The sequence below is a fragment of the Gorilla gorilla genome, chromosome 9 (assembly GCF_029281585.2).
Source record: "Gorilla gorilla gorilla isolate KB3781 chromosome 9, NHGRI_mGorGor1-v2.1_pri, whole genome shotgun sequence".
In the NCBI taxonomy this organism is placed as follows: domain Eukaryota; kingdom Metazoa; phylum Chordata; class Mammalia; order Primates; family Hominidae; genus Gorilla; species Gorilla gorilla.
In genome coordinates, this window is record NC_073233.2 from 119,499,418 (window position 1) to 119,525,958 (window position 26,541).

At 37.6% G+C, this 26,541-nt stretch overlaps 1 protein-coding gene across 1 annotated transcript in view; it reads left to right on the forward strand.

The window, feature by feature from the left end:
- Positions 1-353: 353 nt before the first annotated feature.
- The window catches only part of SIK2 (salt inducible kinase 2), a 128,825-nt gene continuing 102,637 nt past the window's right edge, over positions 354-26,541 (forward strand). Inside the window, exons 1-3 of the mRNA XM_004052108.5 lie at positions 354-773; positions 14,361-14,477; positions 18,466-18,529. Coding sequence (XP_004052156.1) covers positions 639-773; positions 14,361-14,477; positions 18,466-18,529 — 316 coding nt within the window. The 5' untranslated portion in view covers positions 354-638. The remainder of the gene's footprint in view (positions 774-14,360; positions 14,478-18,465; positions 18,530-26,541) is intronic.

Below are 26,541 nucleotides of genomic sequence, written 5' to 3' on the forward strand. Positions count from 1 at the left end.
AGAGAAAAGGACACAAAGAAAGGAGCCTGTGAGCAACGCATTGCTCAGCCACAGTTCTTTGCCGGTGCCAAATTTAGGACGCGCTGTACTTGTAGGTGAGAGGTTTTGGCGGGAAGGACCCCGGGTGGGCGGAGAACGCCGGGGCGGGGAAGGAGATCGCAGGCCGCATCCAGGTCTCTGCACCCCTCCGCACGGTCCGCCAGGGCTCGCTCTTGCCCTTCGCCTGGAAGGCCGAGGAACGGAGCGGGCCGAGCGGCGACCCCGCCCCTGGCAGCGGTGAGGCGGAGGGGCGAGGGGAGGGCGTCTGAGCCCGGAAGGAGCGCGCCGGCCAGGCCCGCGCCCCTCCCCGTGCGCCGTCCCCCACTCTCCAGCAGCCGACGTCGGCGGTGCTCCGGTCGCCATGGTGACCAATCCAGGCTCGGGCCCGCCCCCGCCCCCCTGCCCCGGCCCCCTGACGTCGGCGCACGTCAGCGGCGGCGCGCGCCTGGCTGGGCCCTGCGGAGCGGGAGGGAAGGAGCGAAGGAGCGAAGGAGCGAAGGAGCAAGCGGAGCGGCCGTCGCCCAAGCCAAGCCGCGCTGCCAACCCTCCCGCCCGCCCGCCCGCGCTCCTGTCCGCCGTGTCTAGCAGCGGGGCCCAGCATGGTCATGGCGGATGGCCCGAGGCACTTGCAGCGCGGGCCGGTCCGGGTGGGGTTCTACGACATCGAGGGCACGCTGGGCAAGGGCAACTTCGCTGTGGTGAAGCTGGGGCGGCACCGGATCACCAAGACGGAGGTGCGGCCCGGGGCTCGGCGGGAGCGTCCGAGGCGAGGGTTCGGGAGAGGAGCTGCTTACCGAGAGGGGCGGCCGCAGTGGTGGGACCGGGGAGACCCGAGAGGCCGCCTCACTGGCGGAGGCGAGCGGGCCTGGGACTGTGAGGACCCAGGAGGTGCAGGGGGTCGGTGAGCAGCGAAGGGATCGGGCCCGGGCACCCGGACCCGAGTGTCGTCCGACTGGAAACGCAACCAGCCGGGGCTTTGCTTTCCCCTACGCCACCCCCGGTGGCCACCCGGAATTTCGCCCAGAGCCCCCCACCCGGGCCGTGACCTGGTCTGTGGCCTCCGCTCCGGAGCCCAAGTTCCGCGTCTTCCCTGCTTTCGGCTGGGGGTGGGGTGGGAGGGGAAGTCTCGGTGTTCCCAGGCTGCGCCGTGAGAGACGTCGCCGGCCCGAGGAGGGGACCGCCTGCGCTTGGGCTCCGCGGATGGGGGATCGTGCGGCCCCCGTGACCCCGGCGCCCTTCCCCTGCCCGACGAGGAAGGGCCCCATGGCTGGGAATGCCCCCACGGCCACTGTCCATCTGCTATCCTTCATTTTGGCCCAGGGTGTCTCTGCTTTGGTGTCTGGCTAGCTTGATCTCTTGCCTGGGGCATTTCCATTTAATGCTCCAGACAATAGAACTGGTTAAAATGGTCATCTCTCCATTTGCACAGTGGGTGGATTGGTCTTCTACTTGTCTAGGGTTGTCCCTGTACCAGGTGTGCATTCTGGCTGTAATACGCATTCTTTAAACCATATCAGATTCTGCCTCTACTCATAAAGCCCTCAACTGCTTCCTGACAGTGAATCCTGCACCCTCTTCATTGCACATTCTAATGCACCGCACATACTCTCTCACAAGTCTCTGTTCTTACCTAACCCGCCCCCCTTCCTTCCACTGCCTCAAGCTGCTCTCCTCAGGGTCTCTATTTTAAGACGTGCAAATTAAATACCTTAGAAGAACGGTAGAAACAAAACCGTTCTTTAGAATAAAACCTAGTGGTTTTGACGTACTCTACTCTGCCTTATTGTAGTTCCTCCTGGAGTTTCATCCTTTTCCTGTTTGTTTGTCCTCCGGTTTTGGTCCTATTCTGCTTTTTCCCTTGTTAGTACGAATGTGCTAGAGTTTGAGTGTAGAATAAAGTAGGACTTCTTTTCAGAATGACTTATGTAAGGCGAAGGGCACTTGCAAACCTGAGTGATTTTTGGAGTTGCAGTTGTACTTAGAAGTTTTGCTTAATCCCGTTTCCAAAAGGAAGGGGTATATGTCATTCTGCCTTCTTTACTTTTTGCCTTCCCCTGCTGGTCCTGAACCAGTCCAAATCTGACTTATCTTTTAGAATCAGGACCAAGGTCAGATATTTTCTTCTCACAGATTTACCAGTTAGCAATTTAGATTGTTTGTAATGATAATGATAACTTGACTATAGTGATATTGTTAAATCTTAATCTGATCCCAGCATTTTTTAAAATGAAGAAATTGGTTCCATTCCTCTGAAGAGCCATGGCCTATGCCATGCCATTTCCCTTTAAGTTACATAAAAGAAGGCATTTTAAATGCATGTTTTATGAGTCCTTGCTTAATGACTTTCTAAAAACAAACAAATTGTGAGTTATAGAGAGGTTCTACAAAACTTTTGAACTGTAGTATATCGTGTGGTTGAATTCCAAATCCATCAGTTCTTAATATTTTTTTCTCATCAGCTCTTACTGGGATTAGTAGCAAGATTTAATTAAGTCATCTATTATTTATCAGGTCAAATTTAGTTAATACAGTAAGAGCTGCTTAAGTGGAGTGACTGACACTTTGAGGTTGACAATTCAAATGGTGTCCGTTTTAAACTAATATATCTTAAAGAGCTAGGGGGCACTATGGAGTAATACCGTGGTTTGGCTATCAGAGTGAGATCAATGCATTCATTTGTAATTGGAACAAGCACTGGTCAGATCGTGAAAGAGGACTTAGATCCTAAATCGTGTGTGTAGTATATATGTGTAAAATGATTTACGTTAAAAGCTAAATGTTTGGTCCGCAGAACCCATTTCCCTGTGCTTTTCTAAAGAAGCTGTTATTAACATATAAAAAGAAATAGTGTGAATTTGAGATGGGTGAGGGTATCTGTGGTAATTTGGTGGGTGTGATTGGAGATATTAAGGTAGAGAGGGATAAGTGAAATGTCAAAGCAATCTTTGAACAGAAAAGTTCTCTGGATCTCTAGGTTGTAAAGTTGCTCTGAATTTTTTTTTTTTTTTTTTTTTTTTTTTGAGACAGAGCCTCGCTCTTGTTGCCCAGGCTGGCTGGAGTGCAGTGGTGCGATCTCGGCTCACTGCAACCTCTGCCTCCCGGGATCAAGCGATTCTCCTGCCTCACCCTCCCAAGTAGCTGGGATTACAGGCGCTCACCGCCATGCCCGGCTAATTTGTGTGTTTTTAGTAGAGACGGGGTTTCACAGTGTTGGCCAGGCTGGTTTCGAACTCCTGACCTCAAGTGATCCACACGCCTTGGCCCCCCAAAGTGCTGGGATTACAGGCGTGAGCCACCGCGCCTGGCCCAATTGTTTCTTAAAGTATTCCATGGGAGTAACAATTCCATTGTTAATGAAGTTTTTTACAGCAGTTATTTATCCTTATTCATTCATTCACTGGATAAATGTTTGTGTGTTTTTGATAAATACAACTACCTTAAAAACTATAAGATGTTTAATTAAAACTTTTGTTTTAAATTCAGTTTTCATTGCAGAACATACTACAGTAGTTATAGTGGAACAATGAATATGGTATAAAAATAATATCAGCAAAATATCACAATTATACTTATTGACGATAAAAGTTTCTTCATATACTATGCTTTAACATCGATACAAGTTTGTGTGTTTTAAAACTTAGAGGTCTTTTTTCCCAAGTTTGACTCTGAGGCAAATTTTAGGGCTTAATCATCTATGTAATGAGCAATTAGGGCCCTTTTATTTTTAACTGGTTCTTCTCTGTCTGTTGTTCTGTATCACTCACAAATGATGTATTTCTACAGAACTTGGGAGATTCAAGTCTGTTTCCCTTTTAGGAAAAAAATAGTGGACAAAAGAGATCTTCGTTTTGGTCGAATCTATCAAACAGTTTAACATTGTTTATGAAATATAATTACATCATCATCTGAAGTGGTATTGTGTTAGATCTCGATGTGAATTTTGCATCCAAAGGGGAAGACAGGTGGTGGTAGAATCCAGCTTCCTAATATGCTTTGTAAAGGCTTTGTAGTATTAGTTTGTGGTTTATGAATTAGAGATGCTAATTTTATAAAATTAGCATAATAGGAAAAGAATAATAGCATGTAAGCTGTTAAACTTTGAGGCAGTAGTGGTTGCTTGTTTGCTGTTCAGTGAGTGTCCTTGAGTAGTTTATTTTATCAATACTATACAGTACTAGGAAATAACTTTTTCCTTCTAGTTAGTGGTATAGCTAGTTTTTTGTCTCTTAAGTAAAATTCTAGAAAAGCCAATTGTATTCTTAAATGTTTTTGTATTCTATTTAAGAAACAGTTTCTTCCTTGTTGCTTTCAGGACAAAAGAAAGAAAAATAAATAAAGAAGTAGTGTCTTACTATAATATAAAAAATAAAGAAGAGTATAGTGAACAAAAAAGTATACATATAATTCCTCCACTAATGGGAATAACCCATTCTTAACATTATGGCACTAGTCTTTTTATTTAAATGCATTTTTTTCCATAGATGAGAGCACATGGTACATATATATAAATTATGTTCTTTTTTCTACTTAATATTATAACCTAGGCATTTTGTTTATTATATATAACTTTATAAAAACATTTTTGTTAGCTGCATGGTGTTCTACCTTGTGGATGAATATCGTTTTACCTAACAATTCCCTTATTAATGAATATTATGTAATTTTCAGTTTTTGTTTATAGTAAATAATACGCAGTGAATATTTTTGTGTCTATAACTGAGTGTGCATTTTACATTTTTTTTAGGGAGGAGGAATTGCTGGTAAAGTCCTAAAAGGAAATTTCCTAAGTAACAAGGTATTATTTTTACATTAAAGAGTAGTGTATTTTTATTACCAAATCTGTCGTGTTTATTATTGAAAAATTTAAAAGTATAAATAGGAGGCCAGGCTAGATGGCTGACACCTGTAATCCCAGCACAGTGGGAGGCCAATGCAGATGGGTTGCTTGAGGCCAGGTGTTGGAGACCAGCCTGGTCAATATAGCAAGACCCAGTCTCATTAAATAGAAAAAAAAAAAAACTTATAAATAAATGAAAAGAATTCCCCATAAAATCACAACCCCAAAGATAACCATAACTAGTTATTTTCAGACCTTTTCTATAATAGATAACTTGAGTTTTCCTCAACACCATATACCTCTCATATTGCTTAGCTAAAGAGCATGTAAATGTATAGTCTGTGGAATCATAAAGATATTTCATAGAGGTTCTAAAAATGACCTTATTAAAATGGCATGTGGGTGTCAGGCTGCTTACTTACCCTTAAGAGAACTTGGAATGCAAAACTGATAACAAGGACATTTTGAAAACTGTATTTGTTTGCTAAAAAGCTTTCCATGTGCATTTTGGGGATTTTATAGTTAGGCCTAATTCTTTACCACCTTAAAATGTAAGATTTTTAAAAGGTTTTCAAAATTGTTAAGGTATTAAAATTGCATTTTTATAGTAAAGTCAGAAACAAGAGAAAGGCATATTACACCCTGATTATGATGTTTCTTGAAGAGAACTCATTTTAAAAATACATTTGAATTTTCTATTTTGCTTTAAAATTTTAAGACTCCTTTCAGTAGTCTTGGTATTAATCTTGTACTGTGAAATATTCCACATTTCAAGAAGCAACTGTACTATGTGCAACAGAAGGACTTGTTACCAAATAACTCAATCGCTAATATTTGTATCTAGTCTTATGTATGATCTTTGTGTATTGAAATAAAATTGTATTTGTCATGGAATATATATGCTTTCATAGAATTTTTCTGTAGTTTTTTGGCACCCCAGACAAATAGTATTTGTCAAAGTATTCTGCTAACTATTGTTCAAAATGATCTGCTCTTTTTTGGGAGTGGGAACAAACATGCAAAATAAGAGTTGTGTAAATGTTTATATTCTGTAGAAATTTTAACTTTAACAGAGTTTAATGTGTTCTGATTTTAAACCCTCTGGGAAATACTATCTCAGTACCAGTCAATTAAGAAAACAATTATTTGGAAATAACTGAAACTGGCCTATCTTCTTGGATTCACATGATGACATTTGATTTATGACCCACTGCTGATTGCAGATTCATTTCCTTGGAGGCAAATGGGTTCCAGAATTCATTAGGATATCGTTCTTTCCGCTTTAATGTACCTAGTACCTCTTCTACCTTCCACCTCCATCTTTTCAAAATAAATTATATAAAACTTTCTTTATTCAGAACATTGGTGTAGAATACTTTGCCATCCTTCACAGAGAAATAGCCTATATATCCATTTTGAGATATTAGAAGATCGAAAGATAAACTTGGAAATTCCATCAGAAACTTCATTTTAAAAAAATTTTTAAATACTTTAACAGATTAAGAGATGAATATTGGATGAATTAAACTGAGAAACAATACTAAAATTTATTTTAAGTTCTTCTTGAAAGTAAACATAGTATTGATATGGTTTCCCCCAGTTATAGAAGTCAATGCATCTTCATTGTAAACATTGTTGAAAAGCCCAAAGAAGAAGATTAACATCTTTACTTCTACTCTCCAGACCCAGAGATAATGCCTGTTAATATTTGGTTCATCTTCTTCTAGTTATTCACATATATTTTATATGTATGTAATAAAATTGATGTCATGTATGCATATAATCTGTGTTTTTTACTTAACATGTTGTTAACATTTCCGTAAGTTTGAAAACCATGTAAAGCATAGTTAAATAGTATTTGTGCATTTGACTATCCATATTTTATTTAATCAATTTCCTATTACTGAACATGTAGTCTATTTCCCTCTTCCTGTCTCTCTTTCTAAAATAACGTTTCAGAGGGCATCCCTCTACATACATCTTTGTGCAGGTATCTAATTATTTCCTCAGTGTAATTGCATAGCAATGGAATTCTTGGGTCAAGGAGTATGTACATTACCTATCTTACGGTGTAGGTTGCCAAATTACCCTCCAGAAAAGGAGTACCCATTAATTTTCACCAGGAAGAACTCATATTTTGCAGGAATATTATTTTCTAAATCTCTGCCAACTTGATAGCAGAAAATAATATTCTTTGCTACTTTTAAATTTTTTTTCTATTTTTATTTTTTATTAACAAATACATGTTTATATTTTCTGTTACTTCACTTTGCATTTCTTTAATTACTTTGTACAGTTTTATATGATGATGATTTGCATTCCTTTTATAAATTTTTTTGTCCTTTGACCCATTTAATTGCATTGTCTTTTTTGTTGATTTGTTTAAATACTTTTTAAGATAGGGGATTATTTTTAATCACTTCTTTAATAATCTTAAAAATTCTCAGTTTAATTTTTGTGAGTATATAACTGTCGGACCATTTACCTTTTCCCCCAATCTGTTTTTCCTACCCACTATTATAAAAGTCAAATCAATTTTTTTTTGGCGGGGGGGACAGGGTCTCACTCTGTCACCCAGGCTGGAGTACAGTTGCAAGATTACAGCTCACTGCAGCCTCCACCTCCCAGGCTCAAGTGATCTTCCCACCTCAGCCTTCCAAGTAGCTGGAACTACAGGTGCACACCACCATGCCTGGCTAATTTTTAAATTTTTTGTAAAGACAAGCTTTTGCCATGTTGCCCAAGCTGTTCTTGAACTCCTTGGCTCAAGCAGCCCTCCCACCTTGGCCTCCCAAAGTGCTGGGATTACAGGCATAAGCCACCATACCCAGCCTTCAAATTAAATCCTAATGAGAATTTATTATTTGAATAATTTTAAAAGCCAAATTTACATTGGAAAAAAAAGTCTCCTTTCTATTTATTCTGAGAGGGTAACTAGAGAATTCTCTATTTTACTACTGACTTTTACTGCTTTCAGAAAGTCTTTCATTATAGACCACTCAATCACACTTACTTTTCAATCAAATGATAGGCTAGTAGGTTGTAATTCCACCAGTGATTTGTTGTATAAGCTGAAAGTTGTATTTATTTTTTAATTTCAAAGGTCTAATGTATAGTATGATAGAGCTAATGTTACTTGGTACTTCAGAAGGACAGTGTAGAATTAGTATATTAGTAATAGGACTGGAGTAAATATTATCTAAGACAAGAAACACATGTTAATCCCTTGTAACTTGTTATTAGAAGAATAGCTCTTATTGTGTAACTTCTTTATAAAATCTCCAAAAGCTACTTTTTTTGGCTTTAATCTGTGGATTTATAGAACCCAAAAGCAACTTTTGTATATGTGGTTTCTTTAAATGAGATTAGTATTTCTTTTATGAGAAGTTAATTTGTTTTTCTAAAATCAAAGAGACAGGATAGGCCAGGCATGGTAGCTCACGCCTGTAATCCCAGCACTTTGGGGGGCCGAGGCGGATAGATTGCTTGAGGTGACGAGTTTGAGACCAGCCTGGCCAAAATGGTGAAACCTCATCTCTACTAAAAATACAGAAATTAGCCTGGCGTGGTGGTGCATGCCTGTAATCCCAGCTACTCGGGAGGCTGAGGCAGGAGAATCACTTGAACCCTGGAGGCAGAGGTTGCACTGAGCTGAGATCGCACCACTGCACTCCAGCAGTGACAGAGCAAGACTCTGTCTAAAAAAAAAAAAGATAACAAACAGTTTGAAAAATGAAAAAATTCCATTTATTCATCAGTTTAACACTTTTTACATTTCTGCTCTTACATTTAATTCTTTGTCCTCCTGTATAAAATTTGTATTTTACATAGTTGTTACTTTCATAGTGTTTTTTAAAATTTCACATTGTTAGAAACATTTCTGTATATATGGTCTTCTTAATATTTAAATCATAAAATAATATAGCCATTTTCTAAAGAATTTTGAAAATGAGAAAATGAAAACTAATATATCTCGGAGAATTAGTATATGATAAATAACTGTCATTATTCTGGGTTTTTTCTTATTAGAAAAATAATACATGTTCACTGAAGAAAAATTACACAGAAAAGTACAAAGCAGTTTTTCGTCATCTTTTTCTACTCATACCTTATGCTGAGACTGCACTGATATCTCAGTTTTCTAATACTCTATTGATTATATGTACACATAAGGCTGGGTGAGGTGGCTCACACCAGTAATCCCATACTTTTTGGAGGCCAAGGCAAGAGGATTACTTGAGCCTAGGAGTTTGAGACCAGCCTGGGCAACATGGTGAAACCCACTCTTGACCAAATGTGTGTGTGTGTGTGTGTGTATACACACACACACACACACACACACACACACACAAATTAGTGCAGTGTGGTGGTGCATACCTGTAGTCCCAGCTTCTTGGGAGGCTGAGGTGGGAGGATCATTTGAGCCTGGGAGGCAGAGGTTGCAGTGAGCTGAGATCGCGCCACTGCACTCCAGCCCAGGCGACAGAGTGAGACCCTGTCTCAAAAAAAAAAAAAACTACACATAAATCTTTGTCCTCATTTCAGATTATTTCCTTCAAATAACTTCTCAGAAGAGTCCTTAAGCTACATGGAATGGATGATTTTTAAGGTTCATAATAAAGACTACTAAATTGCTTCCCAGAAAAATTATAATCTATTTTATATTCCTACTAACAATATCTGAAACAAACATCTCACTGAACTTTAGCTGACCAGGTTATTTATTTTTTAATCTTTATAAATATAATAAGTGAAAATGGTATTTTGTTTTTAATTCATATTTCCCTGAGTATTGTGAAGTTGAATATTCAATGTTGCTACTTTATGTGGGATTTAGTTTGATAGTAATCATTCTAGTTTGTCCTAATGTTCTTCAGTTTATACAGGAAACCTTTATTCAGTCCTTTAGTAGAAGGAGTATTCATTTTTCTGTCATATAAATTTATTGAAGGTTTTTTTAAGATAATGTATATATAATGATTAGAGAGTTGAATAGATGAACACCACCAAAAAAAGGGGATCTTTCGATTTGTGGAGTTCCTTTCTTGACCTACTTTCTTGTTACCATGCAGATTTTGTCTCTTATACTATGTTGAGAACTAAATAAGAGAAGGGATATAGAGAGGAAGTTCCCAGAAATCTAAGTTCATTCTAATCCTTAAAAGGAACTATTGGAACACAACCCTTTTGCAAATTAAGGACTTTCAGTGCACCTTTGGGGAAATCCCCAAATACAAGTTTTTTTGTTGATAAAATGTGTTCATCTTCTTCTTACAGACCTATTAAATTGTTGAGGGTAGGAATCAAATCTCATTCATTTTTATATCCCAGGCATAATTCCTGGCACACAACAGATGCTGTGTAATGTATTACTACAAGACCCTTTGAAATAGTGAAAAGATTAAAGTTGGAGTTAGAAGGCCTAGGGTTTTTCTTCCTTAATTCATTAGAGCTTTAAGACCTTTGTTGATTATGTGACATTATTTGAACCTCAGTTTCAACTCATGAGTGTACTGCTTGTTTCATTTACTTCACAGAATTGGGAAATAAATGAGATAAAATATGCTGAAGTATCTTTAAAAATGCTATGCAGTTGTGAAAGTCATCACCATTGTTAGTATTATACATATTTCTGGGAAGTACTTGATAGAGAGCTCCATTGTTAAGAAATTACTTGGATGAGTTTGGCAGACTGCTAGCTGATCATTGAAAACTCTGCTGTTTCCTCTTCTTTCTGGGCCTACAGCTGGACTGTTTCTATGCCACCCTTGCATTTAGGTGTGGTCATATGTGGAGTCCTAACTAATGGAATGAACAGAAGTAATAGGCACCACTTCCAGCCCTGGCCCATAAAATCACCCGTGAGGATCCCTCAGAGTTCTTTTTTCTTTCTGTCTAGCTGGAATGGAGACTGCCTTCAGGTTAACCTTGGAAGCCACACATTAAAGATATTAAAGCCTCTTTGAATTTCAAAAGTCTGCATTCATCTAGTTCTGCTACATGAGCAAGAAATAAACTTCTGTTGAGTTTGAATCATAAGTTTTGGGGTGTATTTGGTAAAGCAGTTAGAGTTCCCATGTTACAAAGAACATGTTAACTCATGCTCTGCTTTTTCTTTAGAGAAGCATAATCCTCTCCTGTAATAGCCTTAGAAACAAGGGATAGCAATGGGATAAATATATATATATATATTTATGATCATAGCATCATAGATGGATAAAGTCTGTGACCCAAGATAAAATTGAAGGGAGAATTATATCATTTGAGTTATTTTGTTAAGAAAAGTTAAATGAGATTTATAATTTTTATTAAAGTTTAATTAGATAACATTTTAAGCTTTTTAATATATGTCATATATTTTTCACTTTTTCATTGTTGAGGCCAACGTTCCAAAAGGGTATAAAAAAGGAGCTTTCTCTGGGTAATACCTTGCTTTAATTGATATTTAATATCTAAACTCTTTCATCCCATTAAATATGACACTCAAGATATTTACGTTATAAAATTGTCTCATGATAGGAATCATGCTGGGTTTTTAAAAACCATAATCCCTTCCCTCCATCTTTTTCTATTAGATGATTGTGACCCATCTCATTATAAAAGCTTTTTCTTGGGGGCAGGGGGTGCTGATATCTAGACTTACTCCTGAAATTGTAGGGTAAGACATTTTCTTCAAAATATGCATGTCTGTGAAACTTGATGTGATCTTCCTAAGGAATATTGAGGATATTCAATTATACACTTATCCTTTTATCTGGCAGCTGTTACCCAAAGTTACCCAAAATAATGGATAATAATGGATTGTATCGTACTCTTCATTGAGGGGGGTTTCTTTAAATGTATTTAGGTTTGAGGTGGTCCAATAATATTTCTAATAGCGAGTATATAATATTAATCGTTCTACCTGCCTAGCAGTCAAAGTTTTACTTTCTAGAATATTTTCATTACGGTAATAATTAAAACACCACCAAACATAATGAAAAGAGCTATCACAGAACCTATGTACTTTACTGCCTAGAAAAGAAGCTTTTATTCTTAGGCAATAAATTTAATTTTATACATTATGTTTAGTAATCGGATTTCCCCTTGGAAGCTTGCAGAGTTCTACAATTAATTCAAATCAGGAAACAACCTGTGGACAGCAAGTTAGAAATAGAGAAAGGTGAGAAGTAAAACTTACAGTAGAGCTTTAGGACATAACAGCAAAGTATAGAGCAGCCATAAAGAAAGAAGAAAAACATTACGTTTGACCCTTGAACAAGGCAGAGGTTAGGGGAACTGACCCCCTCGGGGGTCAGTTGAAAGTATAACTTTTTGACTTTCCCCCCATTTTTTTTTTTTTTTTGACAGAGTCTCGCTCTGTCGCCCAGACTGCAGTGCAGTGGCACGATCTTGGCTCATTGCAACCTCTGCCTCCCAGGTTCAAGCGATTCTCCTGCCTCAGTCTCCCAGGTCAACCTGGGATTACAGGCATCCACCACCATGCCTAGCTAATTTTTATGTTTTTAGTAGAGACAGGGTTTCACCATGTTCGCCAGGCTGGTTTGAAACCCCTGACCTCAAATGATCAGCCTGCCTCGGCCGTCCAAAGTGTTGGGATTACAGGCATGAGCCACAGCGCCCAGCCTGACTCCCCCAAAATTTAACTAATAGCCTACTGTTCACTGGAAGCCTTACCAATAACAGAAACAGTCCATTAACACATATTTTGTATGTTACATGCATTATATACTTTATTCTTATAATAAAGTAAACTAGGGAAAAGAAAATGTTAAGAAAATCACAAGGAAAATACATTTATTACTCATTAAGTGAAGTGGATCATAAAGGTCTCCATCCTCATTATCTTCAAGTTGAGTGGGCTGAGGAGGAGGAGAAAGAAGAAAAGTTGGTCTTGCTGTCTTAGTGGTGGAAGAAAATTTGTGTATCAGTGAACCCACACAGTTTAAACCCATGTTGTTCAGGGTTAACTGTAATTGTATGAACAGGAGACTGTGGGAATTATGTGAAATGGCAAGCTGAGTCCTATTTTATTGGATACCTTTTGGAAGCATTGAGCTGTCATAGCATGTGCAATTGCTGATATTAAAAGTTATCCTTGGCTGGGCACAGTGGCTCACGCCTGAAATCCCAGCACTTTGGGAGGTCGAGGTGGGCGGATCACCTGAAGTGAGGAGTTCAAGACCAGCCTGGCCAACGTGGTGAAACCCCATCTCTACTAAAAATACAAAAATTAGCCAGACGTGGTGGCACACACCTGTAATCCCAGCTACTTGGGAAGCTGAGGCAGGAGAATCACTTGAACCCAGGAGGCGGAGGTTGCAGTGAGCCAAGATCGTGCCACTGCACTGTAGCCTAGGCCACAGAGGGAGACTCTGTATCAATAAATAAATAAATAAAAGTTTTCCTGAGGCCAGGTATGGTGGCTCACACCTGTAATCCCAGCACTTTGGGAGGCTGAAAAGGGAGGATTGCTTGAGGCCAGGAATTCAAGGCCAGCCTGGTCAACATAATGAGACCCCATCTGCATTAAAAAAAAAAAAGAAGAAGAAAAGTTACCCTGAAACAATAACATAAGGCTAAATTATGTTTAGAATACCCTTTGATATAACTTGAAGTACATTTTAGAGTTTTTTCAAAACTGATAATTAAATTGGGGTGATTCCCAATTATCTGAAAAATTTATTTAAATCAGAATGCTTTATTTTCCAACCAAATATCTACTAATTTTAATAAATTAGTTCTTTTTAATTGCATGAAAAAAATGTGTGTAATCATTGATTTCTGCCTACCTAGTCATTCACCTTCATATGTAATCCCTTCAAATTATTAACCTTGGAATTGTTTGAGCTCCTCTCTAGTTATAACAGAATGAAGTCACAGTTTCTGAAATAAAATTCCTTTTACAAAGTTAAATTTTAGTGCAGTTACTAACATTTTAGTTTTTGCACTTCAATTTTTAAAAGAAAGTCCAATTGTATTTTCTCATATAATGAGTTTTAATATTTTATATTCAGCTTTTTGTCTGTATTCTTTGAAACTTATCACTTGCTTTTCTAGGAAAATAGTATTTCAGTGCAACAGAAATTATCTTCCGAACTGTCTTCTATTTTGCTGATCATTTGTTTATAGGTACTTTACAGCGGGATAACTAGTTGATATAGCTACTAATTTAATCAAATAAAGATTTTATTTTTTCAGTTTGTACAGGAGACAAAAGACATTACCATTGTACTGAAAGAGAAACATGTTTTCGAATTATTCTTCATAGCACACTAAAGACACTGCCAAACAACATCTACTGCCTTACACATGGTATTAGTTTAAGAAATATTTGTTGAATGAATGAACATTGAATTTAAACTGCTATCATCAGTGTCAGGAACCTACAGGTGAAGTCTCATGTCATTTATTGACAGGATTCTTAACTAGAAAATGTTAACTATTGTATACTAATTGTATTTATTTGTGTTCTGGGATGCAGGTGGCAATAAAAATAATCGATAAGTCTCAGCTGGATGCAGTGAACCTTGAGAAAATCTACCGAGAAGTACAAATAATGAAAATGTTAGACCACCCTCACATAATCAAACTTTATCAGGTATGACTCAGCCTAACACTATCTCCATTCATTCCACAAGATAGTTCTCTATTTCGTATCGTGATTTTTCTTCTTATATTTGTTTTTCTAATCAATGAAAGAAAATAAATGTATGCTATTTGTTACTAAGTACACCGTTTTTCTATATTGTCTTTAAACTTAAAAATCAGAAATCTTAAGTCATCTCTCAGACTGCAAGTTGTTTTAAAAGTTTGCAGTGTGGGCTCACACTTGTCATCCCAACAGTTTGGGAGGCTGAGCAGGGAAGATTACTCGAGACCAGCCTGGGCAACATGGTGAAACCCCATCTCTACCAAAAAATATATATATAAAAATATTAGCCTGGCGTAGTGGTGCACATCTGTAGTCCCAGCTACTTGGGAGGTTGAGGCAGGAGGATTGCTTGAGGTTGCAGTGAGCTATATCATACCACTACACTTTAGCCTGGGTGACAAAGTGAGATACTGTCTCTTAAAAAAAAAAAAGAGAGAGAAGTTTACAATGTATGATATGCTGCTTTTTAACTGCAGAGTTTTGGTGCTACTGCCTAATAAGGATGTGGCAGTTTTGCTCATTTAAAAAGGATACTGTATGTTTTATGAAAATACAACCACTAAACTAGTATATTATTCAGTGACATACTTTGTCATACATAGGACTGTATTTATTTCATTATTTGGCTTATTTTAGTAGATAAAATAAATTTGCTTTTTTTAAAAAATCAACTTTATTATAATAATTTTTGTAAAATAAATTGAACTCATTTTAAGTGTAAGCCATGGGGTTTTTTGTCATTGTTTTTCATTGTTTTTTATAGCTTTAGGAGGTACAGGTGCAGTTTTGTTACCTGGCTATATTGCATAGTGGTGAAGTCTGGGCTTTTAGTGCACCCACCAACCAGCCATGGTTTTTAAAAGGAGTGTTTTTCTCAAATTTTTAAAGAGTAATTCATGTTTAAGAAGGATAATATAGTACAAAATATTGAAAACAATTATTTCTTAACATGTAGAATTTTTCTGTTGAAAAGCTCTTTTTAAACTGAGATGTTCCATTATCCTGGCCCATGACTTTGATCTCCAGAGTGTGATGTGTATGCCCATGGTATGCTGGACTCCGCCTGTACCGGCTTGTTGAGAGCTGGTTGTTAAACTTTCAGAAGCTTTGCAAGCCAATTAACATGATGTTAGTAGCTCAAAATCTGCATTGGTAGGAAGATTTACATCACAGAAACTGGCTTACAAATCAGGACCTTTTTATTTTTTGTCAGAAAGCTGGTTTACTGGCACACCAGTATGTGCATTCAAATAGATTAGCACAAATGTGCTTGGGAGTATAAGAAGAAAATATCAGAACCTCTAGTTATGTTTATTTTTTATATTTGTTTTGTTGTGTATATTTTATAATGTGCATAATATTTATGCAATGGCACATGCATGCAATGTGTGTGTACATATACATGTCACCATATGTGCCATGTGTGTTTGTGTATGTGTGTGTGTGTGTGTATATATATACACACACACACACATATTTGGCAACTTTATTTTTAATGGATTCCCATAGGAATCATCTTTATTGTGTTTTATTTTTTTTAGAGAGATTGTCTCACTGTTGTTGCCCAGACTGGCCTTGAACTCCTGGGCTCAAAGGATCCTCCCGCTTCAGCTAGGACTACAAGTGCATAACAGTGTGTTTGGCTCTAAACCAGTGGTGCCCAACTTTTTTGGCACCAGGGACCAGTTTCGTGGAAGGCAATTATTCTACCTCAGCATTAGATTTTCATAAGGAGTGTGAGTCCTAGATCCCTCACATGTACAGTTCACAATAGGGTTCCCACTCCTATGAGAATTCAATGCCACTGCTGATCTGATGGGAGGTGGAGCTCAGGTGGTAATGGGAGCAATGGGGAGCCGCTGTAAATACAGATGAAGCTTCACTGTGTGGCCCGTTTCCTAACAGGCCACGGACTGTACCAGTCTGTGACCCAGCAGTTAGGAACCCCTGCTCTAAACAACTTTTACTGATAGAGATTTTCAATTTAAAAAATATGAAGACCATTGGCTTATGATATGCCTCCTGAGAATGAGAGACTATGATGTGTCACTCAAAGCATTTCCTAAAAATACTAAAACTACAGAGGCCTCTTAGGTCAAATTTATATCAGATTAGCCCAGTGCAGTGACATGTAGTCCCAGTTACTGGGGAGGCTGAAGCAAGAGGATCTCTTGAGCCAAGGAGTTCCAGGCTGTAGTACACCTTAATTGCACCTGTGAATAGCCACTGTACTTTAGCCTGGATAACACAGAGATCCCATCTCTAAAAATAAATAATTAATTAATTAATTCAGATTACTTCTCCTTTTAAACTTAAAAAAAATTATTAATTTTTTTTTTTTTTAAAGAAAACGTCTTGCTCTGTCACCCAGCGTGGAGTGCAGTGGCACAATCATAGCTCACTGCAGCTTCAAACTCATGGACTCAAGTGATCTTCCTGCCTCAGCCCCTCCCCAAGTAGCTGGGACTACAAGCACATACCACTATACCTGGCTAATTTTTTAATATTTTTTGCAGAGACAGGATCTCACTATGTTGCCCAGGCTGTTCTCAAACTTCTGGGCTCAAGTGAGCCTCCCACGTTGGCCTCCCAAAGTGCTGGGATTACAGGAATGAGCCACCCATGCCTAGCCATTGTTTTTTTAATTCGTGAAGAAGATACTTCTAAGAAACTAATTATATTCTTCAAAGTCTCTGATTAACCATAAACTAGACCGAGGATAAAACTAACATAATTTGCATATTAATTCTATCTATTTGAGGTAAATAATTGGTTACAGTTGATTTACTGATTTGTTTAGGCCCAAACTGTAGGTAGCTTTTACTTTTCTGACCTCGTGGAGAATAGTCTTAAACCTACATCTTAGAACAAAATTAATTTTCTTCCTTTCAGTAGATAGCAGTTAAGAGTATTACAGAGAAACACTCTAAAAATTGTTCATCTTGAATCTAAACACTCATTTTCTTTTTATTCTATTTGTATTTATTTTTATGTATTTATTTTTTTTGAGACATAGTTTTCATCTGTCGCCCAGATACAAGCAGCTCTCCCACCTCAACCTCCCAAGTAGCTGGAATCACAGGTGCACACCACCACACCTGGCTAATTTTTGTATTTTTTTAGTAGAGACAGGGTTTTGCCATGTTGGCCAGGCTGGTGTTGAACTCCTGACCTCAAGTGATCTGCCCACCTTGACCTCCCAAAGAGCTGGGATTACAGGTGTGAGCCACCACACCCAGCCTCATTTTCTTTTTAAATAGACTTCTATTTAGTGTAGTTGAAAAATCAGATTTATGACGATGACACACTTCATTCCGAATCTAGAAAAATGCATTTAAATAAAAGTATTTCACAGTAGAGCTATGAATATGAAACTTTTAAACAATTAGAGTACTTTGTAACAATATTAAAGTATAGTACAAGGAATATCACATTGTGCCAGATTAGCTAGGCTACCAACCAGGTAAACTAAAGTACTCTATTTTTTTATTCTTTTAATCAGAATCTACCATGATAACATAGGACTAGAAACGTCAGTGAGGAGATGTTGAAAAGTAGATCTTCAAAACTTATATTATCTATACTAGTACTTCTCAAACTTTAATGTACATAAAAATCACTTGGCAGTTTTGTTAAAATGTAAATTCCAATTCAGTATGTCTGGGATGGGGCCTGGAATTCTGCATTTCTTACAGGTGGTTGAATAGTGCTACTACTGCTTGTCCAAGGACCACACTTAGAAGAGCAAGGATCTCAATTTTTCACAAACACATTAATCAGAAGGATATTGTCAGGCTTATGAACTTAGCCATCTTCGGAATTGTTCATAACTGTGATTCTTTTATTAGTAGTTTCAATTTAGGTAACTCGATAGAATATTGTGGAAAATTCCAGTACATTTCTGTCAGACTAATATAGAATTATTTATCAATAGGTAATGGAGACCAAAAGTATGTTGTACCTTGTGACAGAATATGCCAAAAATGGAGAAATTTTTGGTAAGCTTTTTCCTTTAAATGTTCTATTAATTTGAAAAATTCACTGATCTGCATGAATGGGGTATTTTCTGTTAATTTTCTGCTTATTTAAGTGTTGGTAATATAAGTGAAAAAAAATTAAGTGTTAGAAAATATTCAGTAACCTAAAATATGAAATAGAACTTATTTCCTTGTATTTATTATATTAAAGGTACTACTTCTGTCATCTCTATTAGAGACTGGAGAATCAAACATATGGAGGAAATTTTAGTCATATTGCAAAGGATATTTTCTTTTTATCTTCCTTTTTACCTTTCTTTTCTATGGGAAGATTAGTCAGCAAATATTTATTAAGCTTCTACTATGTCCCAGGCATTGTACTAGGTATTGGGGATACTCTAGTGACCTAAATAGCACAATCTCTGTTATTGTGGATCTTACAGTTTAGTAAAGTATTCACTATAGGTGTTAAGACCTCAGGCAAATCACTAAACCTCTCTGGGACTTGATTCCTTTATCTCTAGTAAGAAAGTATTTGATTGGTGTTTATGATTCATTCGAACTTTAAAAAAAATTTAAATATTTTATTCTAGCTTTCACCTAAAATATCTATTTATTTTTACTGTGTGAAACCAGAGCACTGTAGGTATCTAAATCTTTTTTGTTCTTAACTTAAATTTAAGTCCAAAATTGTTTTTTAAGCAGCTTTATTGAAGAATAATTCATATGTAGTAAATTACACATATTTAATGCGTACAATTTAATGTTTTGATACACGTTTGTGAAACAGTCACCACAGTCAAAATATCCATCACTTCCAGAAGTTTCTTTGTGCCCTCTTTGTAACTCTTTTGCCCCATCTGACTCCCAAAAAACCACTGACCTGTTTTTTGTCATTATGGATCAGTTTGTATCTTTTGGAGTTTTATATAAATGGAATTATACAGGATATACTCAAATGTAATCATACAGGATATATTCTTTTTTTGGTCTAGCTTCTTTCCTTTACTATAATTATTTTGGGATTCATCCCATTTTATTGTATATATCAACATATAATTTCTTTTATTGCAAGTAGTATTTTATTATATGAATATACCCCAGTTTGCTTATTCATTCATCTATCTATTGATAGACATTTGGGTTGGTTTCAGTTTTTGGCTTTTATACATAAGTTACTATGTACATTCATATACAAGTCTACACAGTCTACCTTCAGGTAATACTTACCACTTCGCATATAACATAAGAACCTTGTCTGGGCGCAGTGGCTCACACCTGTAATCCCAGCACTTTTAGGAGGTCAAGGTGGGTGGATCACCTGAGGTCAGGAGTTCAAGACCAGCCTGGCCAACATGGTGAAACCCCTCCCTACTAAAAATACAAAAATTAGCTAGGTGTGGTGGTGCATGCCTGTAATCCCAGCTACTAGGGAGGCTGAGGCAGGAGAGTCACTTGAACTTGGAGGTGGAGGCTGCAGTGAGCCACGACCACGCCACTGTACTTTAGCCTGGGCGACAGAGTGAGATTTCATCTCAATTAAAAAAAAAAACCTTACATCAGTGTACTTCTCTTTTGCCCCTCCTGGCCTTTATGTTCTTGTTGTCATATTTTACTTAAACGTATTTTATAAAACATAATACAGTGCTATTTTTCTTTAAACAATTATATTTTAAAGAGATTTCCACATTTTTTGAAAATTATCTATCAGTGTAGCTACCTTTTTCTTTAAACAATTATCTTTTCAAGAGATTTCCATATTTTTTGAAAATTGCATCTATTTATCAATGCAGCTACCATTTCTGCATTCCTGTGTATGTATATATTTTTATCTAATGTCATTTTTCTTTTGTCTGAAGGATTTTCTTTTCTTTTTTTTTTTTTTTTTTTTTGAGGCAGAGTCTTGTTCTGTCGCCCAGGCTGGAGTGCAGTGGCACGATCTCAGCTCACTGCAAGCTCCGCCTCCCGGGTTCACGCCATTCTCCTGCCTCAGCCTCCCAAATAACTGGTACTACAGGCGCCCACCACCACACCCGGCTAATTTTGTGTATTTTTAGTAGAGACGGGGTTTCACCGTGTTAGCCAGGATGGTCTCGATTACCTGACGTCGTGATCCGCCCGCCTCAGCCTCCCAAAGTGCTGGGATTACAGGCGTGAGCCACCACACCCAGTGTCTGAACGATTTTCTTTAGTGTTTCTTATAGCACAGATCTGCTGGTGATGAAATATTTCAGCTTTTATATGTCTAAAGTAGTCTTTATTTTTGTCTTTGTTTTTGAAAGATATTTGTACTAGGTATAGAATTCTAAATGGACTTTTTTTCTTTCAGTACTTTAAATATGTTGCTTCACTGTCTTCCCATTTGTACTGTTTCTGACAAAAAAACCACTGTTATCTTTTTCTTTATTCCTGTGTATATAATGTACCTTTTTTCTCTGGCTGCTTTTAAGGCTTTCTATTTACCACTGGTTTCAACAATTTCATTATGATGAGCCTTTGTGTGGTTTTCTTCATGATTCCTATGTTTGGTGTTCATTGAGCTTTTTGGATCTGTGACTATACTCTTTTCATCAAATTTGGATATTTTTCAGCCATTATTTTCTAACTAATTTTTCTCTTCCACCCCCTCTCTTTTCCTTCAGATATTCCAGTCAAATGTATATTAAACTATTTGAAATTGCCCCACAGCTCACTGATGCTCTTTTCCATTTTTAAAAAATTCCTTTTTTTCTATTTCATGTTGGGTAGTTGCTATTTCTGTCTTTAAATTCACGAATCTTTTCTTCTGCCATTAATCCCATCCAGTGTATTTGTCATCTCAGACATTGTAGTATTCTTTTCTATAAACTTGACTAGGACTGTTTTTTAATGCCTTCCATGTCTTTACTTAGCTTTCTGAACATCTAGAATCCAGTTACGATAATTTTTAATGTCCATGTCTGCTGATTTGCAGCATCTCTGTCAGTTCTAGGTTGGTTTTGATTGGTTGATGTTTCTCCTCAGTTTTGGTTACATTTTCCTATTTCATTACATGTCTGGTAGTCTTTGATTGGATACTAGACATTGCCAATTTTACCTTGAGCACCACATATTTTTGTGTTACTTTAGGTTTTCTTGAACTTTGTTCTGGGATGCAGTTAAGTTACTTGGAAACAGTTTGATCCATTTGGGTCTTGCCTTCATAATTGAAACAGTGCTCAGTCTGGGTCTAGTTACTTCCCACTTCTGAGTACTCTACTCAATGCCCCATGAATGCTGAGGTTTTTTGGCCTGACCAGTAGGAACAGGCACCATTCCTGGCTCTGTGTAAGCACCAGGCAGTGTTCTCTCTCAGCCTCTCAGATGGTTCTTTCTCTGGCCTCTGGTGGTTTTCCCTCACACCTGAGCCAATCAGCACTCTCCTGAGTGCTCAGGGGACGGATCCCTCTGCAGACCTTTGGACTTCTTTCTGTGTGTAGCTCTCACTCTTATCTGGGACTCTCAGCATTGTCTACTCAACTCAAAGACATTGCTGGGCCACACCTGGGTTTCCCCTCCCTGTACTGTGGCGTAGAGATTCTCTCAAGGCATTAGTTGGAACATTCATGGGTCTCGCCTCATTTGTCACCTGTTGCTCAGGGTTCACTTTCCTTTGCCTGATGTCCAGTGTCTTATAAACCATTCTCTCATGTATTTTGTATTTTTGTTGTTGGAGATGGGAAGGTTGTTTCAGGCAGGAGGACAAATCTGTCTTAGCCAAAAGCAGAATTATTTAGTCCTTTCAAATGTGTTATTAATTTAAGGTATATTAAAGAGAAAGAACCATATGCACTTCTATAGTTTTGAAAAATACACTATTTGCAGTTGGATTCTAAATAAATAGTTCTGACTAAACTCATTGTATTTCAGAAAAGATGTCTGTTTCCCTCTTTTGCTTAATTTTTTCTTTTTTATGCTACTACTTAATAAGCTTATTTTAATTCTTAAAATATTTGTTTTAGCTAGCAGCATCTTGACTGATGCTATAATAGACTGTTATGGGCTTTGAAGCTAAGCAAATCTGATTTACAATGCCGGCTATACCATATTAATTGTTAACATTACTTTGGGCAGGTTTCTTTCCTTTTCTTCCCTTTTTCCTCTATTCATTTTATTTTTCTTGCCTTTCTTTCCTATTTCTTACATTCACTTATTCATTCATTTATTCAGTCTTTCAAGAAATCCTTATTGAAAACCAACTACTTGTCACACACTGTTATGTGGTAAGAAAACTGCAATGAAGAAAATAGACAAAAATCTCTACTCTTTTACATTCTAGTTTGGCAGAGAGAAACAAAATAGCTGAATTATGTAGTAGGTTATATAGTGATGAGTGCTATGTAAATAATAAAGCAAGGCTGGTTGGTCGGGAGGCATGGGAGTTGATTGCAACATTAAATAGAGTGGTCAGAGAAGGCCTCGCTGGCATTTGAGCACAGACTTTAAAGCACAGTCATGTCGATATGGTAGAACAGAGATTACCCAGGGAGAGGGAAGAATAAATGCAAATCCCTGAGGCAGCAGTGTGCTTGGTGTGTCCAAGGGGTAACAGGGAGGCCAGTATGGCTCAAGAGGAGCAAGCAAGAGAGAAGAGCAAGGAGGAAGAACAGTAGAAGAGGAGATCAGAGGGTAAATGAGAGGCAGGAGTAGGGCAGATTTGGGGGCATTGTGTAGGCCATTAGAAGGATTTTGACTCTTACATGAATAAAATTAGGGAACCATTTTCGGCTGGATTTCAGCACAGAAGTGACTGCATCTAATGTATCATTTTAAAAGCATCACTCTGGCTGCTGTGTTGAGAATGGGAAAGGGTGGAGACAGGGAAACCAGGTAGGAAGCTGTTGGAGTAGTTCCAGTGAGGGGCGATGACAGCCCAGACCGGGGAGTAGCAGTACAGGTAGTCCTAAGTGGTCAAACTCAGAATATATTTTGAAGTACAATCAGTAGGACTTCTCAACAGGTGGAGACTACCTAAGTAATAGGTATAATTATGGAAGAGGCCAAGATCTGATCCCTGAGGCATTTAAACATTAAAAGATTTAGAAAAGAGGAGAAACTAGCAGAAGAGACAGAGGAGGAAGAAAACCAAGAGAATGTGGTATCCTAGAAACCAAGTGACCAAAGTATTCTCAGAAGGATCAAGTGAACATCGGTGACAAATGATGCCAATAGATCAAAAATGATGAGGAATGACAGTTGACCATTGTATACTGCAGTTTGGTAAGAGCAGTTTTGGTGGAGTGACTGGGCCAAAAGCTAGATTGAAGGGGCTTACAGAGCAAATGAGAGAAGAAAAATGGAGAGAGCAAAATAGACAACCCTTTCAAGGAGTTCTGCTGCAAAAAGGGAAAAAAGAAATGAGGAGGTAGTAGGTAGAGGCAATGAGTCAAGAGAAGGATTTTTAAGTCTTTGCCCATTGGAACATTTTTAAAGCTTTGGACTGTAGTTTTACAAGTAAAGTAGAAATAGCTGTTACATGTTAGGCATCATTTCTATGAAAATAGGATAGTCTAAATTGTTCTTTCTTGCTAAGATCTTTGAAACAAATTTGGATTACATTGTTTTATACACATTGAGACATAATTTGGGGATTTTTAAATGTATAAGGTTTATATTTAAAGTAAAATCTCTAGGGTAAATGGTCAATTGGAGTTCTGGAAAGAAGAATCTGATGTCGACAGAAAAGTTGGGCAGTGAATGCTATTATCTTATTTTCCACTCTTGGGTACAGTTAATTTCTTGACCATTGAAGATAATGAGTAATAGAATTAATTTAAAAAGATCATGAAATATTTGGATAGTCTTCACTAGTTTGGAAGGGAAGAAGCTGAATTTAAAGGAGAGGTGGAGATCATTTAGTTCAATTTGTTTTTATTTGCCTTGACTTTGTCATACAGCTTGAAGCCCAGCAGAACTCATGATCTTTTTTTTTTTTTTTTTTTACAAAACTATTTCTGTCTTTTCCCTTACTTGGCTTAAACTGGAAACCTTGATGTCAGTATTGATTCCTTTTCCTTCCTACCTGAATGAGGTTTTGAATCCTGCCTATTCTACTTCCTAAGTATTTCTCTAGGAGGTCCCCATCTCTATAATCACTGTTAATGCCTCAGGTTAGGGTCCTCACTCTTCCTTCTCTGTACGTTGTGTCATTATCTCCTAACTGTTCTATTTTACATTTTCTTCAGAATTGTCTTTCTGAATCACAAACGTAATCATGTTGCTTTTATTTATTTTCTGAGTTTTCTAGTAATGACCATTAATTACAAAAAAAAAAAAAGTAATTTTGAAAACAAGGTAATGGCCTGCAAACAGTTTTCAGTAGAAGGATTAATGCTCAGTGTACTGTACTCTATTATCATGTACTTTATTACCATGGGCCCTTAAACATGCCTTGCTCTTAATTACTCTTTATAAGGAAGATTCCTTATACTGCTCCATGCTTCAGAGCTGTTTTAATGTTACACAGCAACCCTGTTTTAATTTTTCCATGTGGTCAGTTGAAAGAGTTGGGCATTATGCCAAGAGTTGAAGGTAGAAGAAAAAGAGATTGGTGCCCAAGAAGGGTAAGGATAAGGAATCCAACTAAGAAGGCGGGAGGCACAGGGAACCTAGGAGAAACTAAGATGTAAATGGGCAAAAAATTGTTGCCTATATATGAAATATATAGGGAAGAAAAAGCATAGTAAACTGTAGATTCAGGTAGGCACAAGCACGGAACGGTCTGGTAGCCAGCCCGTTTCTGACATGGAGCCCATGAAGATATTAAAATAGAAATGAGAAGATTCCATCCAAATAACATTAATCAAGTAGTGAAAAATATGTACATTAGCCCCCCCTATCAGAGGGGACTTTCAGCGGTTTCACTTACCTGAGGTCAACTATGGCCTGAAAATATTAAGATATTTTGTGAGAGACCACATTCATATACCTTTTATTACAGTATATTGTTATAATTGTTCTATTTTAGTATTGTTGTTGTTAACCTCTTACTGTGCCTAATTTACAAATTAGCTTTATCATAGGTATGTTTATCCAGGAGAAAACATAGTACATGTAAGGTTTAGTACTGTCTGCAGTTTCAGGCATCCACTGGAGGTCTTAGAACACAGCCCCTGCAGATAAGCGGGGACTGCTGTGTAAGATTTTAAGTGAGTTAAGCCCAAAATGTTTTAAACCAATTGGAGACTTAGATGGAAAAAAAAACCATAGATAAACAGTAGTTAACTTTGTACTTTGAACTGTATATTAAGATTTCAGGTTTATAACTTCAGAGTCAGTCTTTATTTAACTTTACAAGTATTCCTTTATTGCTTACTCTGTGCTGGGAGGGTGTTATGTTCCCAATGTTTTTTTCATTCTTAGTTTTGTATTTAGTTGGCCAGCAGATCATACTCTGTTCTTGCAAAATGACTTGAAATTAAATCCTTCTGTTTCCCCAGTCATCACCCTGCCCTAAGCTTTCATCACTTCATGTCTTAATTAGCGAATCCTTCATGTTTTACCATTCCCTCTTTCTTCTCTAGTCAAGTACATTTTATATAATTCCTGTTTAATCTTCCTAAAGTATTATTTTTATTATATTACAACTGTGTTCAGTAACTTTCACTCACCTTCCTATTGCTCATTGGATAAAATCCAAACTCCTCAGTTTGCAAATAGGGTAGCTGCCCTAAGTGAATGGATGTGTCCAACTATTCCTTGCATAGGTCTATTTATTTAATATTATCCGTAGGTATGGACAACCAAATTGCCGAGTATAGTGTCTGCTTCATTATAAACCAACCTTCCTTCCTTTCTGTTTGTGTCTCTTGGGCTTATCTATCTTCCAAGTTTTTATTTTTGCAAAAGTTAAACATTTACTAGTATTAGTTTAAGGAGTCAAATAATTGTGCAAAGTTTGTTACGGATGATACAGTCCCCATGCTCCTGCCACTCCTCCCCCATTTTCTCCTCTTTAGAGGCAACCGCTTTCATATCTTTCTTTCTTTCTTTCTTTCTTTTTTGAGACAGGATCT